The 26,206-nt window shown below is 38.2% G+C and overlaps 1 protein-coding gene and 1 long non-coding RNA gene across 10 annotated transcripts in view; one reads left to right on the forward strand and one right to left on the reverse strand.

Moving 5' to 3' along the window:
- Positions 1-7,150, reverse strand: part of LOC147565441 (uncharacterized) — an 85,907-nt gene extending 78,757 nt beyond the window's left edge. The window contains exon 1 of the long non-coding RNA XR_015230202.1: positions 5,798-7,150. This is a non-coding gene — a long non-coding RNA (uncharacterized LOC147565441). The remainder of the gene's footprint in view (positions 1-5,797) is intronic.
- On the forward strand, positions 6,466-12,477 carry LOC147565446 (uncharacterized). Of its 9 annotated transcripts, none has more exons than XM_086651929.1 (6): positions 6,466-6,566; positions 7,336-7,347; positions 9,340-9,445; positions 9,558-9,610; positions 10,165-10,226; positions 11,033-11,349. In XM_086651929.1, the coding sequence occupies exons 1-6, from the start codon at positions 6,477-6,479 to the stop codon at positions 11,133-11,135; spliced, it is 426 nt and encodes a 141-aa protein (XP_086508055.1). In that variant the 5' UTR covers positions 6,466-6,476; the 3' UTR covers positions 11,136-11,349. The 9 variants fall into 9 exon arrangements, 5 of the variants coding, with proteins under 5 accessions (XP_086508055.1, XP_086508059.1, XP_086508058.1 ...); XR_015230198.1 differs by having other exon boundaries at positions 6,467-6,566; positions 9,558-9,615; positions 10,165-10,257; positions 11,033-11,161; XM_086651932.1 differs by having other exon boundaries at positions 6,468-6,566; positions 9,558-9,615.
- Positions 12,478-26,206: the final 13,729 nt, after the last annotated feature.

A 26,206-nucleotide genomic window follows, 5' to 3' on the forward strand; every position in this document is an offset into this window, starting at 1 on the left:
GCTCGGAACGCGATATGCAGAGGAGACGGTCCGGTTGACCAGCAAAGAGGAGCGACCTACATGGCGTGGGGTGTCCAGGCTAGGGAGTACGACCCAGCTGGATGGGCAGGGCATGAGCGCCTTGCTCTGCTGGGATGCGCAGGGCAGGAGCGTCCTGCCCTGCTGGAACGTGCAGGGCAGGCACCTCCTGCCCTGTCCCCGAGCAGTTTTCTTCTATGTTTATATATATACGTATACGTGTATTATGTATGTATATACGTGGGGATTACTTGAAGTTTCGTTCCCGAATTCTCGGCTTAAAGTAACTTTAGTAGCGCGACGACCGATATAGCTTATCCGTGTTGATCTATCGCGTGATTAATCTGCCAAGTTCTGCTTCTCATGGTGATATCTTGTGCATAACATTTTTGAAGGTTGTAGATGAGCCGTGTGGCGACGAGACGTGTCAGGCGATGTGGTCCGCTTAATTTACTTTGTCACCCATATATAAGGGGATGAGGGGTTTTGGAACCTTGTTGGTTGCAAGAGTTTATTGGAGCCATCATTGGAGGAGATTTCGGAGCGGATTTTCTGGAAAAAGCTTGGAGAGAGAAATTTGAAGATCTTGAGGTAATAGTCGAATTTTTCTTTAGCGTTCTTCGTATGTTGGTAAAACCTTATATTTTGATCTTCCCAACAACAATTTGTAGCATGTTTTCCATATTTTGATCTTATGGTAGTGTAGGATTCCACCAAGCTACGGTTTTTTCTTGCCATGTTAGTATAGTGAACTTGACATATGCATGACAAAAAATGTGTAACGATGGGGTAGAATCATGCTAGGCTTGTAGTTGCCATGTAAGCTAGGGTAGAACTTTCTTTCCATAACTATGTGGACTAGGGTAGCAATATGTTTGCCTTGTTTTACTCTTGTGGTAGGCGTAGGATTCCACCGAGTTATGTTTCTTGCTTGCCATGTTAGTGTAGTGAACCTAACATATGCATGACAGAAAATGCGTAACGAGGGGGCAGAATCATGCTAGGCAGAAAATGTGTACTTGTGGGGTAAAATCATGGTAGGCTTGTAGTTGCCATGTAAGCTAGGGTAGGACCTTGTTACCGCAACCGTGAGGGCTAGGGTAGCCCTACCAAGCCCCGCTCTTTTTGTGTCCGCCCAAAATTTCGCGTGGGCTAGGGTAGCCATACGTGTTAGTCTCAAGTAAAGAAGACTTTGTGTCTGCTAGGCCTCTTCCCTTTTGGTGGTCGTGAGGGTTAGGCCAGATCTTTGCTGGGAGTAATCTATTTTTACTTAGACGTGTGCTCCGTAGGATGGACGAACGGGTAGACGACTCTTCTAGTGGGTACACTAGGGCTTCGACACAAGGCGGAGTTAGCTCGCGTGCCCCTGCTGAGCGGCCCGATGTGTTAATAAACCCTCCATCTACCATTACCGACACCTGTTGAAGAGAATCTGGAAGAAATACAAGATACCCAAAGACGTGAAGCTCAGAGAGCCTGACCCGTCAGAATTGGTAGACAGTGATATACCTGCAGGCTGGGTTGCTTTATACGAGCATAGCCTTTGGCTTCCAATCCCTTCCTTGGTGTATGACACCGTTAGACGATTCGAGATTCACCCATCCCAACTGATGCCCAATGCTTGGAGGGTCCTGCTATGTCTCGACTGGTTGGCTAAGCCGGGTAGGATATTGGACGAAGAGGATGTATCCGCATTTTATCTCATGAAACTTGATAAAGGTCGGTATCAGTTTCGTATCTGACAAGGTAGGACCCAGGTGGTGTTAGGCTTGCCTTCCAGCGAGAGGCGACGGTACGACTGGTACTTCTTTGCAAAGGTTCTCAGCTTGTTTGATTGGCGTGACGTGTCATGGATGCCTTCGGGATGGAGACTTGCTAGTGAGTGATGTCTATTGTTTGTTTGTCAGTGTTGTGTGAGTTTTGTCGTTTCCTGTTTCACTTGGTCTAAAGGGGTTAGTTTATGCAGATACCGAGCAAGGGAACAAAATCGACTTTGCAGAACGGGAGGCTATTAGGCGTTTCGACTTCTGCCTGACTCTTAGCCCTCTCGAGAGGCATTGGGAGGTCATACTTGGTCATAAGAGAGTTGACCAAGTGACCCTTGGCATGTGCTCTATATTCCTTGCATTTTATTGTTCCATATTCTTGTCTTTTCTAGCTTTTTAAAGTAGTATGGGCTTACTTTTTTTTAGAAGATGTTATGACGAAGAAGAGATATCGTATGCCCGAGGTTGTCATTGCTAGAGAAGCAGCTGTCGTGAGTACGGCAACGTCGCCTCCTCATCCTCTACATATCCGTCTCAAGCCCTCTGCCTCCTCTTCTCCTTCTGTTGCAAGTGTCGAGCCGCTACTTATGACCGTGGCTCCTTCGACGGGTAGTAGTAGCAATGTGGTGCATTTCGAGGTGCCTTCGTCATCGTCAATGCTTCGCGATCCTTCTTTCGTGTCACAGGTAGTCCCTTACTTGCTCATAGAGGAGGACATGCCTGGCTTTACGGAGATGGGGTATGGCGGGACCATGGACTGGTCTATGACCCAGGCTTATCGGGTTTGTACTCCTTCTTTCTTACTTAGGTGCTTTCAGCGTTCCTTGTATTGATTTGTTGTATAACGTTGTGTTTCTATGTACTTCCGTTGCAGGCCTTGTCTGGCATGGGTTATGCTAGGGATCTTCAAGACCAGGAAATTGTCGAGTGGAAGCAGAAGTACTACGCAGAACATCTCCTTGTTGAGGAGAAATATCGCCTTGCTGAGGAGAAAAGTCGTCTTGCCGAGGAACGGGGTCGTCTTTCCGAAGAGTTCAGAGGCAAGTTGAAGGTAAAAGAAGACGAGTTTGATAAGGCGATTGAAGATCATGGGGTGCGGGTGCAGATACATGCAAGGGCCACACTTATGCGGGAGTACATGGCGGGGACGTATCTTACCGAGTGAAACCCGACCGCTACTATTACGCTTGACGACCAACAGTAGGCAGAGGATAAGGCGATTGAAGTTTGCAAGACTGCAGTATGCTTGGTTTCCCATGGAGCATGTTAGACTCTTTTTATGGGATTGTGTTGACAAAGTTGACGTTTGCTTTAACCATGCTTTGACTATGCTTTATTGATGTCTTGCGAATTGGTGAACATTGAGTACAAAAAACCAATACAAAATGTAATGAGTATTAATGTAGTAGGATAAAGAGTGGTGCGCCAGGGCAGCCTAGGGCGACTTGGTGTTTGTGATTCCTGGTTCTTCGTTGTTTTAAGTGGGTAAGGAGAAGCACACATCAGGGTAGCCTGAATCGTCGGCTACTCACACTTTGTTTGTCTTTGGTGGACTTGTTGAATAAATGTTGTCTGTCTTGTGCCTTGTTCAGTAGAGGGTAAGTTGTGTGCTCCACTTTGTTGGGCAGGGATGAGCATGCTAGCAAGGGGGAGGCGTCATCTGGGCAGATGTGTCGAATTTTCTGTGTGAATCGTCTTTTGCCGTCTATGATTCCAACGTGTAGCGAAATGATACACGTTACCCTATCCTGTTCGTTGCCAGTAGAAATGGTCCACTACTCCTTTAAAGTAGCGCAAGACTCGGTCTTCTACTATGATTCTAACGTGTAACGAAATGCTAAGATTGGGCTAACCCAATCTCTAACGACTTGGCCACGCGTGCGCACAACTAGCTGGAGTGTGGGTAGATTGTCATGGCAGACCATATCCTAGTATGTCAGAAGCATGGGCTTGAGTAAGCATGCTAGACTTTCTGGGCTTACGAGGCTTGTTGGGCTCTCAATGGGCTTCCTTACTAGGCCGTCGAGGCTAAGGCACTCCTCTCATGTAGTGCGAGGGTGGGTGCATAAGGAAGGCCCAATGCTATTTTTTGCCAATACACTATCCATGGCCCATTGGATATCTTTACCAGTTATTATTTGCAGACCTTTTGGAGAAATAAAAAAAATTTCTGGAGTAGAAAATTTTAAATAGAAAATGTAAATTTCAACAAATTTTCAGGGGTATAAAATTTTCGTATAAAAACAACATAATTTATTTATAGTTCCGTATAACAACTTAATAATACTATTTCTAACCCTTCACATCTGATTATCTTTGGTGCTAGAAGTTTAGTGGGGTTAGGTAAGGCCATTATTAGAAGTAATAATCTTAAATTGGGGATTTCAATATGGGTCAGATTCTATAACTTCATTGCCCTAAATCAAAACTTTTAAGAGTTTCTGTACCGGTTCCTAGTTATTTTTGTTGCGGTTCTACAATATAAAGACAAGGAACTAGAACCTATAAAGTGGTTGGTGCCCAATACTACCCATGCCCCACTTGGTATCTTTACGGTTTCTTATTTTACAATTGCAGTATTTGTCCAAATGAAAGAGGACCGGTAATAATACATAACTAAAACCAATACCTACTGTGTCAGTCAAGGAAGTAAAGAGCCATAAGTGTTGAGTTTGAGTGAACAAGAGGATAAGGATTCCAAATCTTGTTCATCTTTTTTTTGTTATTTGCTTTTTTCCCCAAGTGATTGATATCTTTATTGGAATCGACACTTTAGCAGGAGCGTTTTTTGTCTTTTAAAAAAGGTCCTGATTGTCGAAACAACTCAAACAATGTACCGTTGCGTTCGTCTCGTCGAGGGCTTGAATTTCAAGCTTTGCTTTGCTCAAAACCGATTATGTATAAATAAGATATTAATTTTCGAAGTTTGGGTTTAAATATTTAAATATGTAAAATATTTAAGGAAAGTCCCATACCGGGCAAGTTAAAGGAAGATGAAGGGTTTATAATAAGCTGCTCTCTCATACGATAGTATGAATGAAATAAAGGCTCAACGCTTTGCGTGATTTGCACTGCGCACGGCGTGGGCGCTTTAGAGGCGCTTGCACTTTGCATCGTCGCTAGGAGCATATGAGTCTTTGTTTTTATTTTTATCCCAAAGACAGTGCATATGAATCTTTGTTTTTATTTTTATCCCAAAGACAGTCTGACGGACAAGATTAAATCTAGATTCGAAGGACCAGATTAAATCCATGGATCAGTACCTCCTCCCTTCAAAAGGGTGGTGACTGCTCCCTCCAAATGTGACTGTTTGTCAACAGTCACCTCTCACCTTTAAATAAGCTATAAATCAGACTTCAAACTGACTTCAAATTAAGAGAGTTTGAGGCATTCAAAAGGTTTCAATACTTACTAACGTTCGAAAGATTTTTAGATCCACGTAACTCTGATCCAGAAAAGTAATCCGTTGTATGCTGGGAGACAAATCACTTGTACTGTTGGTACAATAAACTTGGCGTATTATTGTCTTAAGGAAAGAGATCACTCGCCCCGGTTCTAATGAAAATAGTTTCTGTTCTTTGTCCTCTTTATTAATTTAGTATTTGAAATACAATTCATATCTGGATTTAAAACAGAGTACTAACAGTCTATTTTTTTTAAGGTTTTTTTTTAATTTAAAATACAACTTGTTTATCTCTGATCAGTTTCAGAAATTTGTTGAAAGAAACAAGACGATAAAACAATATAATTGTTTAAACAACAATTGTAAGACAATAATTATGATTTGTATACTGAAAGGTGTATTCTGTTCTTCAGAAAAAATGGCAAGCAATGTTGAGTCAGGAATGAAATCAGTTGGTCCATCCACTCATGCTGAAAAACCTGAGAAGTTCTGCGGGATTGATTTCAAACGCTGGCAACATAATTTTTTTTTCTATTTGACTACCCTTGGGTTGGTCAAATACTTAATAGAAAGAAAATCTGTGTTGAACGAAGATGGTGATGTCCAACACGTATCAACAATAGAAGCATGAAACATTCTGATTTCCTAATCAAGAATTATATTCTTATTTCATTAGATAATGGATTGTATAACGTTTATTATGTTATTGATACAACAAGGAATTATGGGAAACTCCAACAAATAAATATAAAACAGAGACTGCTGGAGTGAAAAAATTTATAGTAGAGAAACTTCTTGAATTTAAGATGACTGACATAAAGTCAGTAATGCTACAAGTTCAGAAATTTCAACTCATATTACAGGAACGAAAATCTGAACATATGGTGACAAGCGAAGCCTTCCAAGTCAGGGCCCTGATAGCAAAATTACCTCATGGATGGAAAGACTTCAAAAATTATTTACGTCATAAGAATAAAGACATGTCCCTTAGAGAATTAATTCTAAAACTCCGAGTGGAAAAGGACAATAGAGTTGCAGAAACGAAGAATGAAATGCCTTATTCTGATTCTAAGTTTAATATAATTGAGGGTGGTTCAACACCCAGACCAAAGTATATGTTATTTTTCTTATATTCATCTACTGTTCTCTGTTTTCTTATTTTTCTTTACAAATCTGATTTTTTTCTTATGTTTCTTTACAATTATGATTTCTTATTTTTCTTATTTTATAGTATAGTATATGTTATAGTATAGTATAGAATCTATATAACAAAACAGGGTTTTTTAGTGATGACTGGGACAAAACAAATGCAGTTGTTTAGAAGAAAGTTATGGTGGATTCAGATATTTAAAATGACAAGGCCTAAAGCCCTAATTCATGTAAGTTTCTGTTGTTATTTTGCTTTGATTAAGCCACAAATTTTGACATTAATCATATATCTGGTTTTATTTTCTTTGATTAAGCTACAAATTTCAGAATTGAAGTTGAAATTAATCACATCCTTAAACCATATTTGAACACAAAAATCAATCACCAACCAGAGCCACTATAAATTTGCAAAATCTCAAAGCACTTCTCAAATTTGTTGTTGTTATATCTAAAAAAATGGCGATTTTATCCTAATAACTTATCTAGATAGATTTAAATCATTTTCGTCTTGATTTCATGGTTGAATTTTGAATACAGATTAGTGGGTTATCTTTCATTTTCGGACACATTTGAGGATTTAGATTACAATGTAAAGAAGCAATTCTATTGGATAAATGTTTGCATCCAGGTTATTTTCATGGGTTAGGCTCGGATACAGAAATAACTCCATTTTGTGAGTGTCATTAGGATTTTGTGAGGTCATTAGGGTTTTACTTTTGGGTTCAACAGGACTAAAGCAGATTACTTGCAACGACAAATCAGCGAAATAATATGGCAAATCTGATATATATGTGTGCAAGCTTATTTGATATTCAGTTAAAGCCATTAGGTTTGCCTTAGATCCTTTCTGATATCTGTCATTCACATGTCTGGTAAATCTTTCTTATTTTATTGGTAAATGGCAATCGGTGGTGCAATCTTTCTATCTATCTTTCTATGTATGTATGCCAATGGATCACTTGAATCTGAGATCTAATTGTAGTTTTTCTTTGATTGCAGAGCCTGAACGTGATGTTTGATGGGTCATGAAAATGTCCCATCAGAGTCGTTTAATTTAGCCAAGTTAGTCAGTTTCGAGTCTTTATTGTAATAAAATGGTTGGTTTTCTTGATTAGGTGTCTTTTGCAGAGTTAGGTGTGAAAAACGGTTAAAAACGAGGAAAAAGATGCATAAAGGGTATTTTGGTCATTTGGAGTCAAGGACATTCTGGTAATTTGGCCAAGGTCAGTGCGTGGTTGAAAAGTAGAGGTCGAGACGAGTCCATAGGAGAAAACGGAAGTCAAATCGGAGTCCGGACGAAGGAATAAATCAAAGTCAAAATTCAGTCAAAAGGTGTTGACTAGCGGGACAATGTCGGGTACGGTTCTGGCGCGCGGTATCCCAACAGACACGTGTCGAAGGACGGAGGCCGGTGTATCCAATTCCCGTGTTAGCGCTAAGCAGCGAAGTGGACCCTATAGGCCTGATCCGGTGGAGCGCGCAGCAACTTAACTTGGTGGTCCTGTTCAAACGTTTTAATCTTGACCGTTGGGTTCCGCGTTTTCAAGATCTACGGCTGCTGACCGTCCCGTCTTTTATCATTATCCCGTGTTATCCGAAGCAACTTAGCTCCGTGCTCCCGGACACGTGGCCTTCTCCCGACCAGCCCAGATCCGTGTCTTATCGAAATCCGACGGCTCCTGTGTGCGCTGCAACTTAACCCCATGCATCCGGCTATATCCTAGCATCTGAGATCCCAGCCAAACCCTAGCCGCCACTAGTCAACCGAATATTTTAGGGTTTTCTCAATTAAGACCCTAGACTTCCAAAACTAGCCCTCATTTTTCCAATTTTTACCATTTGACTCAACCAAAACCCTAACCCAACTCTATAAATAAATCTCTTGCTCCTCCATTAAAGGTAGACTTGCAAACCCTCTCAATCCTCTCTTAGCCTCTCTCTCCCCTCTTAGCCTCTCTTTCCTCCTTCTTGTAGTAGTAAAACTTTAAACCATTTTCTCCTCTTTTAGCCTCCTTTTCTCTCTACCTCTTCTAAACTAAAAACCCTAGCCCCCCCATTTTTTTCTTCTACTTTCTCTACCACCTTCATCTCTTCTCTACATTTTCCTTCTAATTTTTTCTTCTAACCTTCTAATTTCTCCATACCTTCTTATCTAAAATCTCTTCTTCTTCTATCTCTCTTCTAAATTTCTCTTCTTTTATCTTCTAATAAGCTATTATTTGGAGTTTGGGTAATATTCTTGAGACACTTGGAGCTAAAATTGGACATCAAAATGGAGATACATGGGAATATGGATTTTGAACATTCTTGGTGATTTCTTTCCATCAATCTTTTGTAATTCCATTTACTTTATAAATTCAATGAATATTACTTTAGTTTCCATGAGTAGCTAAATTTGTATCTAGGGTGTAGAGGAAACCCATATTTGGGCTTATTTTGAGATATGTTATAAATCAATGAATCCTTATATTGAGCTTCAATGCCTATTGATTGTCATTTCATGTTGATTCTATAACCTTATTATCATTCATGCATTATAATTAGATATTTCATGCTTTTATTGAATTATTAGATGAGATATGCCTTTTAGATAATGAATGATAGTGTAGGAATTTAGTTTTATATGATAGTCAATCAAACATTCTTGATTTTGAATTGTGTTATTAAAGAATATTATCCGAAACCGAATTAGTTCATTAAGCTAGGTTTTGAGTTATAGACAAAAAAGTGATTTGTTGATTGAATGCTTGTCTTAAGTAGTCCATTTATGTGGTGAAATCGAAAACCCTAGATTCTTCTTCTCACCTTGATTTCATTCTTATTAGTCTATTAGTATTGTTTTCTTTCTTTAAGTAGTTTCCAAATCAAATCAAAAATTTGAAAGGGGGTTTTAATTCGAGATTTAGGTAAAATAGCTTGTCCTTTGGAACGATACTCAATCTTATTTTCAATACTATAACTTGACCCCTACACTTGGGGAATAGACCTATTTTAGGCTTATCAATGTGTAACCTATCTATGGTAAGATTCTCTAGAGTAAATGCTCTACTTGTTGCAGATACAAGGAGGAAACCATATGGTGGCAGGGAGTGTAAAGAAAGCTTTAAAAGTAGGTTCTCGACGTATGATTTAATTCGGGACACATGAACTACAATATTCCATAGGATACAAATTTTGATTTCTCGATAATATTGTTTAATTGATTGTGAAGATGTTTTCAGGTTGTCACGGGTGGATATTCAACTCCATTGTCCGTAGGGATTTTGGAAAATTGGTAAGGTAGTTTAATATCACTTTATTCTTTCAACAACAAAAAATATCACTTTTTTCTTTCGTGATTTATACAAAACGAATTCATCACTTACTGTATATTCATTATGTTGTTAATAGTTACAAGTGAACTTTCATTTCAGCACTTCTTGCCATATGTTCATATGTGATCACTCAAATCCTATTCATTACCGGTATTTATGTTACTTTGTTGCCTAGATGTGATCCCAACTGAGACATGAAGACTCCACAAACCCTCCCAAAAAGCTTTTACTATTCCTAAGCTCGAACTCGCGCCTAAGTCGGAGGCCACTCCGGACAGTCCCCCAAGCAATTTCCGACTATCACGATTTCTGTGGTTCTTCAAAAAAATGTGCTTCCATATACACACAGTAAATGATACTTACAGTGAATCAACTATTCCAATTAAACACTTCTCTGAAGAATTGTTTTAAAAAATATGATTTCTCGTACGTTGTAGAAGACAAAGAACCTTTTTTTATTTAAGTTAGTCTCTGGTTTTCACTACCCAGTCACTATGTCTTCATTTATGTGCAGAAGATTAAGTTTGGAGTCATTGCCATCTGGTGCTGTCATTTAGCGAAACATCAAAGTTTTAGGTATTAGTAACTCCTTACTTGATTTTGCAAAGTAATCTTTATTATCATTCATTCTTTGTTATTTTTGTGTTGTATTTGTGAGTTATTGGTGGACTTTAGACGTATTTGGCTGAGTAAATAATTTTTCTAAGATGGTTATAACGTTTTACCTCGAAATTTTCACACTCTAATTGTCAGTTATGAAGACTTATTTATCATTTTAAGCTTGAGTTTAGAAGCCGTTGAGGTCTTTCTCAAATTTTATCCTAAATATTTGAAGATGGTAGACATTAATTAAGGTTGTCGATTTTCTAGAAAGATGAAATAATTAAACCAACACCTATTGCCATGGGTACCAGAGGCAGAAGCTCGAGTTACAGGCAAAACCTATTTTAGCTGATGAAAACTACAAATCTTCGAATAAAACTTCAAATATTATTGTAGGTTTCTATAACATAAAAACTACAAAAACAAGTAGATCATTTTCTCTGATTTAGGTCTCTATGATGAAAGCTAAAAATATGTTTTAGGTTTCCTGATTTCAGTCAGTGCCTCAATGATTTAATAGAACTCTGTATTTTAGGTTTCGATGAAAACTTTAAAACATACTTGATGTTTAGATAGTTTCTTTTTTCTTGTTTATTTTTATAAATTTGTGTTGTGCTTATATGATCTAGGATTGTTCGGATATCAATAGAACTAAAACTATTAGAAAGAATTATCAAGAAAAAAATCATAATTTGAAAAAGATACTGAGAGATTGAAAAGTCACTACTTGTTATGCTAATCACTTATTTTCTTTTCTTATTTGCTATGGGTTATATCAGGTATATGATCGCCCCAGTATCCCAAAAGAATACCGTAGGAACGATATATGTGAATAATAAAAGACCGATGCTTTGGAAACAGAGGAAACTGTTACGGGGATGAAAGTTCTAACGTGACGTTGTGTAGCTACTCAAATTCTACAAACACGAAACTAAAAGAGCCAAAAATCCTCTCACTACAAACATTGAAATGAAAATTTTCCACTTGTAAATTCATTATGACAGCTCGATTAGTCATGGTATTAATATTAATGTAGTTTGAATCTTACTACTTATGAAGTAGTAAATTGGAAATCATATTCGAGCTTCCCTTGGAACTTCCATTTTAGTTTTACATTATTAATCTTTGATCCTACAAGTTTTTTTCTTTCAGGTTTTTATGTAAATGTCCACACGTATGTCGTTCGACAAAATGGCCATGAGATATCTCAAATGTCTAAAATTTTTGTTTTGGTATGTTATGTTTGTTTGTGGTTTTCTATCTTGCACGTTATTTGTTTGAGGTTTTTTCAGTATTTAGATTTAGGTCTTCTTATGTGTTATTGGCATCTCGGCATTTCTGGGTCACTAAGCATTCGTCGGAGTTTCTGGATTTCGCATCTCCTTCGTTATTTGTTACGAATTGACTTTTATTCCTCTGCTCTCTTTTGTTGTGTCATTATCATTATTTTGTTGTGTTCTCAAATATTGTATGATCTTCATGTAAAGCTTTTGAACAGGATATTGTAATTTATGAAACTTGCATGAAGTAGATGATGCTATACAATGGAAAATAGACTAGCTGCTGAGAGATGGAATTTACCAATCTCATTGGTTCGGCCTTTTAACATTGAGTGTCGGTGGAATGGTCCTATACAATGGAGGTTATGATCAATTCGGATGGTTCGCTTGATGACCTACATGCGGGATATGGGGCTATAATCAGGAACTCACGTGGAGATGTCATGGCAGCAGGTACGGCCCAGGTGGAGCGCCAAAACATTTTCGTTCACTAACTCCAATGAGTTGAATTTGGGCTGAAGTTGGCAGCGCAACAAGGGCTTCAAGATATTGATATTGTTGTAGATTCTATGAATATTAAAGACATTCTGACTAAGGAAGACTGTGGAAGAGAGCTAAACAAATAAAGAGGAGGTTTCGAAGTGTGAAGGTGACAAATGTGTATCGGGAATCAAACCAAGCAGCGGACTACCTAGCAAAGATGAAGGTGAGAGAAGGAGAAACTGTGCTGAGTATACAACAACTCCTGCCTGAGTTAACAAATATTATTGATACGATACAAGAGGGACAGTTCGATTGAGGAAAGGGTGCGGTCAAGGCGTCATAACTTTTATTAGTGAATTCAGTTTATTTTTATTTTTGTTTTCTTTCTGTCTTTCTTATTTCGGGTTGTTCCCTTACCCAACTTACCAAGTTAAAAAAAAAAGTAGATGATGCTTTTCTTACCTACCAAGAAGATAACCCAAATTGTGTAAATGCAGTTCAAAAGCAAACTACAAAAGTTCCAGAACTGCAAGCTCTGCGAACAGTTTTCATTGCTTGAATTGCTAAATGTTATGAGCTGCAAACAATTTTCATTGCTATAAGTATTCTTTTAACCACTCTCTTCTAGGTCAGATGTTGACAAAAACTTTTTCCTCTTTATTAACATTGTAGTGGATGTCGATACGTAACTTATGAAAATGGTTAACTCATCTTCTAAGTATTGTTTCATGGTTTATTAAATTATCTCCATTGAATCATTATTATAGATGGAATAGTAATGGACTTCAATATTTTCATACGAATGAAAGGTCATTTGTTTATGTTGCAGTGGCATGGATGTTGATAGAGATGATTAAGTTTTTTAGAAATGTTTTCTTTCTAAAGTTGTTTTATGATAATTCGCTAAGTTGGGTTAATGATTTAACATTATGAGCTCAATCCACATTTCTCTTTATTCCTAAATAAGTTTCATATTTAAGGGCTCGACCACGCTCATAACCCTCATGAAATAGGCACGGGTTATACCTAGTAGTATATGTTATAGTATAGTATATGTTATAGTATAGTATAGTATATGAATGATGGACATGTGTTATAGTATAATATATGAATGGTGATCTATGTTCTTTGTTTTCTTATTTTTCTTTAAAAATCTGTTTTTTTTTTTATGTTTCTTTACAAATCAGAGTGTGAACATATCATTCACACGAGGAACAGGACTGCCAAAATCTGGAAAATGTGGGACATAGTTGAAGAAACTGATCCTGATAATGTTGGGAGAACTAAAGAAGCCGCGCACTGTAAAATTTGTGGTGAAAGAAAGATGATCGAATATAAGAATGGAACGAGCGATTTCTTTAAGCATACTCAAATTTGTTCGAAAAAACACAAGGTGGATTTTGAAACAGTCTGACAATGGTGTTCGATAATCGTGTGCACTCAATGATGTTAAAATGGCGAATTTCTGATGAGATATTTAGTTATCTTTTAAGTGACATTGAAAGTCATTTTGTTATTTTTTTTTTGAAGCCACGGGAATCGATTTCCATTCATAAGTGATAAAAATCACATTGTTTACATGGATGTAATTGTTATTTCTCTCTTCCAACTTCATGAGAGTTGCATACCTTTAAATGCAAAGTACCTCATGAATAAGACAAAAATGGGACTAGACTCTGACGAAAAAGATAGAAAAAAGATGAAAAGATCCTAAAGATCACGGATGAAAAGACCCTAAAGGTCACCAAAATAATTGATAATACAATTTAGGAATACTAATTTACATTCCCGTCACATTCGCCGGAAAACCACCTTTGTTGCCGGAAAACCGCCTTCATCGTCGGAAAACCACCTTTGTTGCCGGAAAACCGCCTTTGTCGTCGGAAAACCACCTTCATCGTCGGAAAACCGCCTTCACCCTAGAAAAACCGCCAACACGTTAATGAAATTCGAAATTGCACACCTCTGTTCCTGAAATCTAAAACAACAAGACCTAATGATGATGATGAATTAAAACAACATACTAGGTATTACAACAAAAAGAAACAGACTAGGAAAATCAAGATAGATAATTATGAACATCTAATACTACTATATGTAAGGATGTACATCAGATCTACATATATCTAAGCAGGTCTAGAAGAAGAAATGATTTCTTAGACTTCCCTTGTTCTTGTTGCACGTCATTTGCTGCTTCTTTTGATGTTCACCCATAATGTTATGTATTTCTCCCTCTATCCCGTTAACCCTTTTCTCTCTCAAAAATGAAAGAAGATTGAAGGGATATAGTTGATTCTATTATGGATATGAAGATAAAGACTTGTATTGGTTATGAGTAGTTGATTTTCATCTTCATTGATGGTGGTAGGTGGGAGGAACGAAAGCAAAAGGAGAGGAAGAGGAAACAGGATAACAGATCTAATCCGGTGAAGGGAGATCCCTTCACCGGAATCCCTAGATAGTTAAAGGTTGTTTTTTATTCTCGAAAACTTAGATAGTTAAAGTCATTTTGTTATTAAATGTAAGTTGAAAGTAGTTATGTAATTTTTCCATAAAATGAAATATTTAGTTATGTTTTAGGCATGAACCCGATGCCCGACTGACCGCTGTCCGGCTGGTCCGACTAAAAAAACGGTCATGGACTGGCTTTTTCTCTAATTAAATTCCGTTTAGTCCGATGGTTCGAGCCATCATTGATGGCATGCACCCGTTCCGCCCAGACCGGAAGGGTGGTTGTCCGCTGACTGCCTGTTCGGTACGATTCCCACCCCTATCCTAGACCCACTAACCTTGAATTTTTCATGCTTACGTGGTATCTGCGACTATGACTTGTTACGACTTGTTCTCTAATAGCCAACATGTCTAAAAAACTTAAAGTTTGACTGCACTATGATTTTTTCTAGTACCATTTCACTTAACATACATGGATCCAAATTTGGAGTCAGACCGTAAAAATGAACGTTGGCGTGGTTGACTCTTATAAGACGGATGGTGTAGAAAGAATAGTAGATTTATTGGTTTGAGTCGGTCTCATCAACTTTTTATTTGTATCCAACTCTAAGATTCAGGCCAATATCGTTTTTTCTTCATTTACGAAAAAAGATACTATAAATGATGCTACATCATTGACTTTTTCTTACATGGACTTGAGAGTCTTTACATCAACATGATATGATAATACATCACCAGGGCCGTGGCTGAATTTTTAAGGGTCCCGTGCAAAATTTGAGTGTGAGCATTTTGAAAAACAAAAAAAATTCGAACAAGGTATAGTTTCTTTGTTAAAGGTATTCGTTCTTTGTACAAGATATATTTTAGAATCTATAAACGAGTATCTAAATATAAAATTTTTGTATCGTGATTTTCACATACATATTTTAGAAATTTTTACAATTATTAAATTTCTGTTTTTGAAAAATGCTTCATAAAATGGAAGAAATGCAACTAAATTTTAAAAAGAAGTGTAACAGAATAGAAATAAAGGTATCATGAACATCACAAAAGGAGGGGAAAGAACAAAATTAATATGCAGACAGTGAGTTTCGAACCTGAGCCACATGCATTGAAGACAGCTACCTGACCATCTCAGCCAAGAGATTTCTCATGAAGAGGTTTGCATCTTTGTACCTATATTCGTTAACTGTTAAGACATGATCAGAAATAGGCCCTTTTAGGTGGGGGCTAGTGCAAGCGCTCTGCTCGCACGTGCCCAAACACGGCTCTGTACATCACCAACATACCACTTCTTGAATTGACTAAGTTCTGTGACTATCGTCACCAAACATCTTGGACCTTACGAGCCATGTATAAACATCTTGAAAGGCATCATATGAAGCTTATTCCTACCTCTTCCATATTTAAACATTAGTCTGATAAATTGTAGATTTCAATTTCTATGGAATTGATGTCTAGTGGTGTTGGACACGTTAATTCATTATCGGAGTGAGGTTCTAGGTTCATAGACGAGAGTTCTCAACTTTTTTCTCCAATCCTAAAACAACATAACCAATTAACGGTCCCGTCTTATAAGGGATGCAAATCGTATGTATATGTAACATCAGCTATTGATAATTTGATATAACAATGACGCAACTAGTGAAAAAGGTGGTTACAATTCCCTTTGAAATCGGTTTTTTAAATTTTCACAATTCCTAAAACAACAGAACCAATGAACCCCCCATAAGGAGTGCACATCGTCGTATGCGTGAGATCACCTCTTGATAATTTGGTGTAACAGTGACGCAACTACTGGAAAAAAGTGGTAACAAATCATTTGAAAAGCGGAATCAGCAGGTTTTATAGTTAGAAGAAGTGTATCGCAAGAGAGAAATCTTGGCCTTTTTTTCAAGTTTTTCAGAAAAAAAAATGTAACTCATTCTTTCTGTCCCCATTATCATTTTGAATGGTCCAACAAAATTAATTTAGAGGATAATTTTGAATCTCAAAATTAATGTTTGTGTTTTTATCTCCTAATCTTCAACCCCATCTACTACTACAACTATCGACTACCACCACGACCGCCACTTAAAACCACCAACCACCGCCACCAATTACCACAACCAATTTGCTCTCTCTCATTCTCCGTCCTCTCTCTATCATTTCTCCTTTCTCTCTATTCCAATGAATGTGATAGTCCACTTTTGCTAGGACGGCCGGTATAGCTTGGGACTTTTCTTTCCAACTCGAGTGACAGTTGCGGTGAAAGTTCTCTACACCAGAATCAAGAGAGAAAAAATTTGGTAGTGGTAACCAGAAACAGTGGGTGGTGGCCGAAAGTTATAGGGGTGGATAGATGTGAGAATGAAGATGAAAATTGGAAGATCAAAATGTTGGAATCGGAGCCAATTTTGGCTTAAGCCGACTCGTCAAACTCAGAAACGGAACGCGCCATTGCGTTCGTCTCGTCGAGCTCTACAATTTAGAGCCAAGAATCACTCAAATCCGATTCCGGATGAATGAGAAATTCAAGGTTAAAGTTTGAACGAAAAACGGTTGAAATAGGTACTGAACTGTCAAAGAGGAACAGTCATGTTAGGGGGCATTTGCGCGAAGAGGACGCGCGTCAATCTGGACGGTCAGCGTTCATCGCGCGGGTTTACGCGCGATCCAACAGATGGCGTTCTTTCCGCGTTCGGGATAGATCCGGGCTAGCATCTAACGGTAGCTGCCTTCATCTGCGGGCATCTCGCGGGCACGCGTAACCGGATCTGACGGCCAGCGTTCCGTCCGCGTTTTCAAGCGCGATCCAATGGCCCAAGATCAAACCGACTATAATATTCAGTTATAGCCCCTGGTTTCGAACAGCTATGTCTTTTGAACCCAAAAGACATTATACACCTATTCAATTCCTATATAAACCCATCAAACCCACTTCATTTTTCATCAATTCAATTCATTCTCTTCTTCTCTTCCCTTCTAAATTAGAGGTTCTGGTTGGCCTAGAATATCTAATTAAAGAAGTTTTTTCTAGAGGTTCTGGATAGACTAGAATATCTAGAAAAGGAAGAAAGAAGTCTCGAGTGAACTTGAATTTCAGAAGCGTCTAGAAGATCATCCGCATTAGTCCAAGAGCTCATAATACTGACACAGGTTCGTCCGCTTTCAGAATATAGAAGTACCATCTTAAAATTCTGAAAGGTTAGTCGTTGTATCCCGAAGGCATTCACCCCAACGTTTGGTACTGTTACGGGGGTGTAAAATGTCTTAAGGAAAGAGAATTTATTCTTGCCTCGACTAAATTAACACCTATCACGGTTAGCCCGAAAGAAGGAATATTAATTATTCTTTATTAGTTTATCTCTCTATAAGTTAGAGAAAGGAAACTCTGTCTAAATCAAGCCAAGACAGAGAGAAATCGACTTATCGATTAATAACCAGAGAACAACAATCTTAAGACATTTTATTATTATTTCTCTGGTTATAAGATATTAATTTGGTTTACTTTCTGTGTGTTTCAGAAAAGGAAATGGCACGAACAAGAACCACTCTGCGAGTTATTCCGCCTAACACAAATAATGGGGAAAAACCAGAGAAGTTCAAAGGAACTGACTTCAACCGATGGAAGTTGAAGATGATGTTCTACCTAACGACATTGGGTCTGGTTAAATACTTAACCGAGGAGAGACCCACCCATGCAGAAATAGAGGATGAGGCACAGCGTACCGCTGAAATAGAGGCATGGAAACAAGAAGACTTCTTGTGCAAGAATTATATCCTGAACAGTCTAGATGACGGACTCTATAATCTATATTCGGTTATAGAAACATCTAAACAACTGTGGGACACCCTTATCAATAAGTATAAGACTGAGAAGGCGGGTGTCAAGAAGTTCATCGTAGGACGATTCTTGGACTACAAGATGACTGATTCAAAACCAGTTATGATCCAGGTCCAAGAACTACAGAGTCTCCTACAGGAACTACAGGCAGAGAACATGATAACGAATGAACCTTTCCAGGTCCGAGCCCTAATTGAAAAATTACCCACGGGGTGGAAAGACTTCAAAAATTATCTCCGCCACAAGAATAAGGATATGAGCCTTGAAGAACTCATCCTAAAGCTTCGAATCGAAGAGGACAGTCGCATTGCCGAGAAGAACTCTGAAAGACTCTCGAATGTGAACGTCGTAGAGACCGGTCCGAGTAAGAAGCGTAAGCATCTGTCTAAAGACGGAGGAAAGCCGAAGAAAAAGACGAGGTTCGGCCTATGCTACAACTGTGGCAAACGAGGTCATATGGCAAAGGATTGTCGTTCCAAAACCGGCAACAGACAAAAGAAGCCGAATGACCAAGCCTCGCTGATAGAAGATACCGAAACTCAGAACCTGTGTGCTATGGTTACTGAAGCCGAAGAAGTGACTGAGAAACTTCAGAACTTGAACCTCTGTGCAGTGGTATCTGAAGTCAACCTGGTTAACAACCAGAGAGAGTGGTGGGTCGACACCGGAGCTACTCGTCACATTTGTGGTGACAAAGGCCTCTTCTCCTCTTATAACGAAATAAGTGAAGGAGAAACCCTGTTCATGGGAAATGACTCAACCACCCAGGTCAGAGGAAAAGGGAAGATCATTCTGAAGTTCACTTCAGGAAAGGAAGTAACTTTGAACGATGTACTTCATGCTCCAGATATCCGAAAGAATCTGGTTTCTGGTTCTCTTCTAAGTAAGAATGGGTTCAAGCTAGTCTTTGAGTCAAACAACTTCGTCTTGTCTAAGAATGGGATGTATGTTGGGAAGGGCTACTTATGTGGGGGGTTATTTAAACTAAATGTAACCTCTGTAACGCCAAAGGCGTCTATTATTAATAAAGTTAATAATTCCGTTTATATTGCTGAGTCTTTTAATATTTGGCATGAAAGACTAGGACATGTGAATAACAAGTCATTAAAGAAATTAATGAACTTAGAGTTAATTCCAAAAGTCGAAATTGATTTAAAACGAACATGTCAAACATGTGTAGAATCAAAAATGACTAAGACATCGTTCAAATCAATAGAACGAGACACAGAACCTCTAGACTTAATTCACAGTGACATTTGTGACTTAAAGATGGTTCAAACCAGAGGAGCTAAAAAGTACTTCATCACTTTTATCGATGACTCCACTCGGTTTTGCTATGTCTACTTACTAAGAAGTAAGGATGAAGCAGTCGATAAGTTCGAACTTTATAAAACCGAAGTGGAAACTCAACTTAATAAAAAGATTAAGGCTTTGAGAAGTGATCGAGGTGGAGAATATGAATCTCCTTTCGCCGAGATATGTGCGAAGAATGGCATAGTTCATCAAACAACGGCTCCTTATACACCTCAACAAAATGGTGTAGCAGAGCGGAAAAACAGAACCTTAAAGGAAATGATGAACGCTTTCTTGATAAGTTCTGGTTTACCTCAGAACTTGTGGGGGGAAGCGATATTATCGGCGAATCACTTATTAAATAAGTTACCCCATAGAAAGACCGGTAAAATTCCATATGAGTTATGGAAAGGAAGGATGCCATCCTTTAAGTACACGAAAGTGTGGGGGTGTCTGGCGAAGGTATTAGTCCCTCCTCCTAAACGGGTCAAGATAGGACCTAAAACTGTGGACTGTGTATACATAGGGCCCGCAATAAATAGTGGCGCCTATAGATTTCTAGTACAGAAGTCTGAAATCGAAGATATACACATAAACACCATTCTGGAATCGAGAGATGCTAAGTTCTTTGAACACATCTTTCCTTTCAAACAGAATTCAGAAGTCTCATCTGAAAGTAGAAAACGTGTAAGAGATGAGGAAGAGGAAAGTCTAGAAACATCTAAAGAAGATGATATGGAAATCGAGGAAACAACACTCGAACCTCGAAGAGGGAAAAGGACAAAGAAAGCTAAGACATTTGGTCCTGATTTTCTAACCTATATGGTAGAAAATGAACCTCGGACTTTCACAGAAGCAATGGCTACTCCAGAAGCTCCATTCTGGAAAGAAGCTGTTAATAGTGAAATAGAATCCATCATGGGAAATCATACATGGGAGCTAGTAGACCTCCCACCAGGTTGCAAGCCTCTAGGCTGCAAATGGATTTTCAAAAGGAAATTGAAAACAGATGGATCTATAGACAAGTATAAAGCAAGACTTGTCGCACAGGGATTCCGACAAAAAGAAGGGTTAGATTATTTCGACACCTATTCTCCAGTTAGTCGAATCACCTCAATAAGAGTGTTAGTAGCTATAGCATCCTTATATAATCTGGAAATTCATCAGATGGATGTGAAAACCGCTTTCTTAAACGGACAACTCGAAGAAGAGATATATATGAACCAACCAGAAGGGTTCATAGCTCCGGGACAAGAAAAGAAAGTGTGTAGGTTAGTGAAATCACTATACGGGCTAAAGCAAGCTCCGAAGCAGTGGCACTTAAAGTTTGATGACACATTATTATCAAACGGATTTAAGATCAACGAATGTGATAAATGTGTCTATACAAAGGTAACTGCTAAAGGATGTGTTATTCTATGTTTGTATGTAGATGACATGCTAATTATGGGAAATAATTTAGATGTCATTAATACAACTAAAAAGATGCTTTCGAAAACTTTCGATATGAAAGATTTAGGGAAAGCAGAGGTCATTCTTGGAATTAAGGTTTCCAAGACGGCTGAAGGGATAAGTCTATCTCAAACGCATTACGTTGAGAAAATCTTAGAAAAATTCAGCAAAGATGACCTCAAAGTGGCGAATACTCCGATAGATCCAAGTATTCACTTAATGAAGAATACAGGGAACGCAGTAAGACAATTAGAGTACTCTCGGATTATTGGAAGTCTGATGTACCTAATGAACTGTACTCGACCAGACATAGCCTACTCAGTTAGTAAGCTAAGTAGATTTACGAGTAACCCGAATAACACACATTGGAACGCCATAACGAGAGTGTTACGGTATCTAAGAAAGACGAAGGAGTACGGACTCCATTATACCACATATCCCGCAGTCTTAGAGGGATATGCAGATGCAAATTGGATATCAGATACCGACGACACTAAGTCAACCAGTGGATATGTGTTTACACTGGGAGGGGCTGCCATATCATGGAAATCTTCGAAGCAAACGTGCATTGCTCGATCGACAATGGATTCAGAATTCATTGCTCTAGATAAAGCAGGGGAAGAAGCAGAATGGCTGCGACAATTCCTTGAAGATATTCCAATATGGCCAAAGCCGGTGCCTGCAATCAACATACACTGCGATAACCAAGCAGCGATTGCACTGGCACAAAGCAAGATGTACAACGGTAAGTCTCGACACATTCGTCGGAGACATAATACCGTTAAGCAACTTCTCTCTGAAGGGATCATAACTATAAATTATATAAGATCCAAAGATAACCTAGCGGATCCATTTACAAAAGGGTTATCTAGAGAGTTAGTAGTTGCATCATCAAAGGGAATGGGGCTAACGCCTAAGTAAATGAGTAAAGGCATGGTGAAACCCTACCTAGATGACTGGAGATCCCACGATCTAGGTTCAAAGGGCAACTGAAGCTATATCCTGACTCGACAGTAACACTGTAAGAGATCTCTATCTCTTACCCATTCCTAGGATGACAACAGTGTTACCTGCGTTGAGAGGTTAAGCATTAAGCTTTTAATTAATCCGAAAACTTAGAACTTGATTCTAACGTGAGGTATAGCAGGATACCTTAGTACGGATAACCTATATGTGTGTGAATTGATGCCGGTTCCGTGAGAAGGTCGTCTAGGCAGACTTCTCTAAAGCACACACGAAATCGGGAATGTTCAGGGCCGAAATGAACACAACCGAGAACCTAAGTTAGTAAGGGATTAGCTGTGTGATAACTATTTTGGATTACAATTCCCAGGACCCAGTTCAAGACGTAAAGTTCACTGCCGTCCTTGTAGACCTGGTAGTTACTCACTAGGAAAGGTTCAAAGTCGAAAGACTACCTTCTTCCGATGCAGCGAAATTCCGCTTATGAGCTCTGTCAGTGTCAGTCTGTCAGTATAGTATGTCTGCATATATCATAGCATAAAAAACCTCAAATTTTCATTCATGTGGGGGATTGTTGGAATCGGAGCCAATTTTGGCTTAAGCCGACTCGTCAAACTCAGAAACGGAACGCGCCATTGCGTTCGTCTCGTCGAGCTCTACAATTTAGAGCCAAGAATCACTCAAATCCGATTCCGGATGAATGAGAAATTCAAGGTTAAAGTTTGAACGAAAAACGGTTGAAATAGGTACTGAACTGTCAAAGAGGAACAGTCATGTTAGGGGGCATTTGCGCGAAGAGGACGCGCGTCAATCTGGACGGTCAGCGTTCATCGCGCGGGTTTACGCGCGATCCAACAGATGGCGTTCTTTCCGCGTTCGGGATAGATCCGGGCTAGCATCTAACGGTAGCTGCCTTCATCTGCGGGCATCTCGCGGGCACGCGTAACCGGATCTGACGGCCAGCGTTCCGTCCGCGTTTTCAAGCGCGATCCAATGGCCCAAGATCAAACCGACTATAATATTCAGTTATAGCCCCTGGTTTCGAACAGCTATGTCTTTTGAACCCAAAAGACATTATACACCTATTCAATTCCTATATAAACCCATCAAACCCACTTCATTTTTCATCAATTCAATTCATTCTCTTCTTCTCTTCCCTTCTAAATTAGAGGTTCTGGTTGGCCTAGAATATCTAATTAAAGAAGTTTTTTCTAGAGGTTCTGGATAGACTAGAATATCTAGAAAAGGAAGAAAGAAGTCTCGAGTGAACTTGAATTTCAGAAGCGTCTAGAAGATCATCCGCATTAGTCCAAGAGCTCATAATACTGACACAGGTTCGTCCGCTTTCAGAATATAGAAGTACCATCTTAAAATTCTGAAAGGTTAGTCGTTGTATCCCGAAGGCATTCACCCCAACGTTTGGTACTGTTACGGGGGTGTAAAATGTCTTAAGGAAAGAGAATTTATTCTTGCCTCGACTAAATTAACACCTATCACGGTTAGCCCGAAAGAAGGAATATTAATTATTCTTTATTAGTTTATCTCTCTATAAGTTAGAGAAAGGAAACTCTGTCTAAATCAAGCCAAGACTGAGAGAAATCGACTTATCGATTAATAACCAGAGAACAACAACAAAACACAAACAAATAAACTTTAAACTTAAAAAAATCACCTCCAATCAGTTGGTGTTACCTGTTAGAACAAATTTATTAGTTAGGATAGAATTTTGAAGTCCCTAAAGGGGCGGGCTGTTTGAAATTGATACTACTAAGTAATGAACTTGATTCACTTTTTTTTTCGGGCTATTTTTCGGGTCTTGTTTAGTTCTTCTTGTAATCACTTTCGTTCTCTTTAATATTAATTCAAATAGTTCAAAAAAAAAAAACTTGATTCACTTCTTTTCAAAGAAGTCGAGGTCCACCGTGTCGCATCCCCAGTTGACATATCGAGGACAGAGTTGTAACTTCAATAGAATCAAGAAACGGCCGCTGGGTTAGAGTTATAAATTAGCGAATTGCCCGAGGAGAGATTTCTAACTCATAACAAGTTTCATTAACCTGGTATATGCTCAAATACCTCCTTGGGTTTTCGTTACAATCTTCTAGGACAGACTATTTCTACCACATAACAAATCGTTAGTTGTTCATAAAAAACCAATACCGAATCAAAGAAAGTAGAAAAAATGTCTCTGTTTTGTCTTGAATGTATCTAACATATTTTGTGCATCCAGCATCAGTATATACACTCTGAATTTTGAATAGCACTTCGAAGAATAGCTGAAACTAGAATACTTATGTTTTGCCATTTCACATGTTTTGCTGATAGACGACATTTGATAAATGGTAATCTATGATGCGGTCTTGGGACTTAGGTTTGTTGATGTACTTGATCATATATCATACTATTTTTATTCATCTCTCAGTAATTCTTGTACTAATTAGGTCTTGGATCCAGTTATCTCATTAGGTAGCGAGCTTCACTAATAAAAAAAAAAGGAAAGAAAACTGTCTTATCTTAAGCGTATCAATTTTTTTAACCAGATTAACACATATGAAGCACCAATAATATATCGCTTTCATCTTAGTGCTTTCCGCTTATTCATAAGAATTTTTTGATGAAAGGCCCAAATTTTGGACCCAAATACAAAAAAAAACCTAACCGGGATTATTAACCCACCCAAAACCCAATAATCAACTAATATCTCAAATCAAACCCAAATACACATCTCTATGCTCAATCCTGACCCAACTCGTATCTCTAGGACCTAATAGTTTCTTCTAATCCCTCTTTTGCCCTCCTATATATATCCAACAACTCTCTCCCTCTATAAGAAACATAAACTTTCTCTCTCCTTAATATCTCTCTTTCACAAACTAAATATTTTTCTCTCTCCATAATCTGTTTCACTTTCTCTCTCTACCTAACACAAACCCAAACCCTCTTTTCTCTCTCGAATCTCACCGACCATCATCTTCTTCGATCATCATCTTCATCTCTCTACAGTCATCGTCTTCTTCAATCATCATCTTCATCTCTCTACAGTCATCATTCTTCAACCCTCTTCATTACCTCTTTCTCTCTCTAAATTTTTTTTTCCAGATTTCTCTCTCTACATAAACATAAACCCTCTTCAAGAACATTCATTATCTTCCTTTATTTTCAATCATCTTCATTCATCATCTTCAATCATCATCTTCAGTCATCTGAGCGACCTTCATCATCTTCTTCGTTTGAGCAACCTTCATCATCTTTTATCTTCAATCATCATCTTCTTTAATGGAGGTTAAAAAAAACTTCAACTCTAGTTTTAGGATGTTTTCATGGTGTTTTCATAGTTTTGTAGAGAGTTAAATATATAGATTTGTAGATCTACTTATTTGAAGCTCCATTGGTGAGGTTGTTCTTGGTTTTAGGGTATTTTCATGGTGTTTTCATTGTTGTTCCGTACAGATTTGTTAATATTAGCAACCACTTCTCGTTTTTTAAGCAACACTTTACAGTTTGTCTAAACATTTTACGGGATGTGTTAACACTATTCCGTACAGTTATGTTAACAGTAGCAACTGGTTCTCGTTTTGTTAAAAATACTTTACAATTTGTATTAACATTTTAAAGGATGTGTGAACATTTTGAAAAATGTTCACCAGAATTTTGTATTAAAGATGTTCAGACCAGTCTAACATTTTCTAAGCATTTTAAGCAGTGCCCAAACATTTGTTAAATTGCAAAGCAGAATTCAATTTAAAATACCTACACTTCTTTGCTGATGAGAGAACTTTTGATTTTGAAATGGACATACTCCGTCGTTGTGTAACATTTCTGAATATATTCTGAAATGGATGAAGATTAGGTAACTTGCATGCTACATTATACATAATGCTCGAGGAACAATTTCTGCAATTCTTAAACATTCTTGAACATGTTCCAACATTATCAATAATGCTCTAACATTATTTGAATTGTTTGAGAAACAATTGTTGTTATTACCTTGCACCCCTAAACATTTATAGAATATCATACCTTTGTCTATGATGATGTCACATTCATCATTTTCTTGCCTTTTTTAGTAGGCCCAGCGGTGGTTGGCTCTTCAATACCTTTGTCAACACCCAACCAAATTTTTTATAAAAAAACAAAATGTCTCCAATATTTACCAAGAACAGAACCCAAAATGTCTCAACATAACCCTAACTTCTTTAACAGAA

Source organism: Eschscholzia californica, unplaced genomic scaffold, assembly GCF_041429995.1.
Source record: "Eschscholzia californica isolate CP2 unplaced genomic scaffold, dmEscCali1.0.p SCAF_1, whole genome shotgun sequence".
Lineage (NCBI taxonomy): Eukaryota > Viridiplantae > Streptophyta > Magnoliopsida > Ranunculales > Papaveraceae > Eschscholzia > Eschscholzia californica.

Coding starts and splice junctions, on each gene's coding strand:
- LOC147565446 (XM_086651929.1), top strand. CDS start 6,477: ATGACTGGGACAAAACAAATGCAGTTGTTTAGAAGAAAGTTATGGTGG. Junction 9,446..9,557: donor GTGTAAAGAAAGCTTTAAAA/GTAGGTTCTCGA, acceptor AGATGTTTTCAG/GTTGTCACGGGTGGATATTC. Junction 10,227..11,032: donor GCGAAACATCAAAGTTTTAG/GTATTAGTAACT, acceptor GGGTTATATCAG/GTATATGATCGCCCCAGTAT.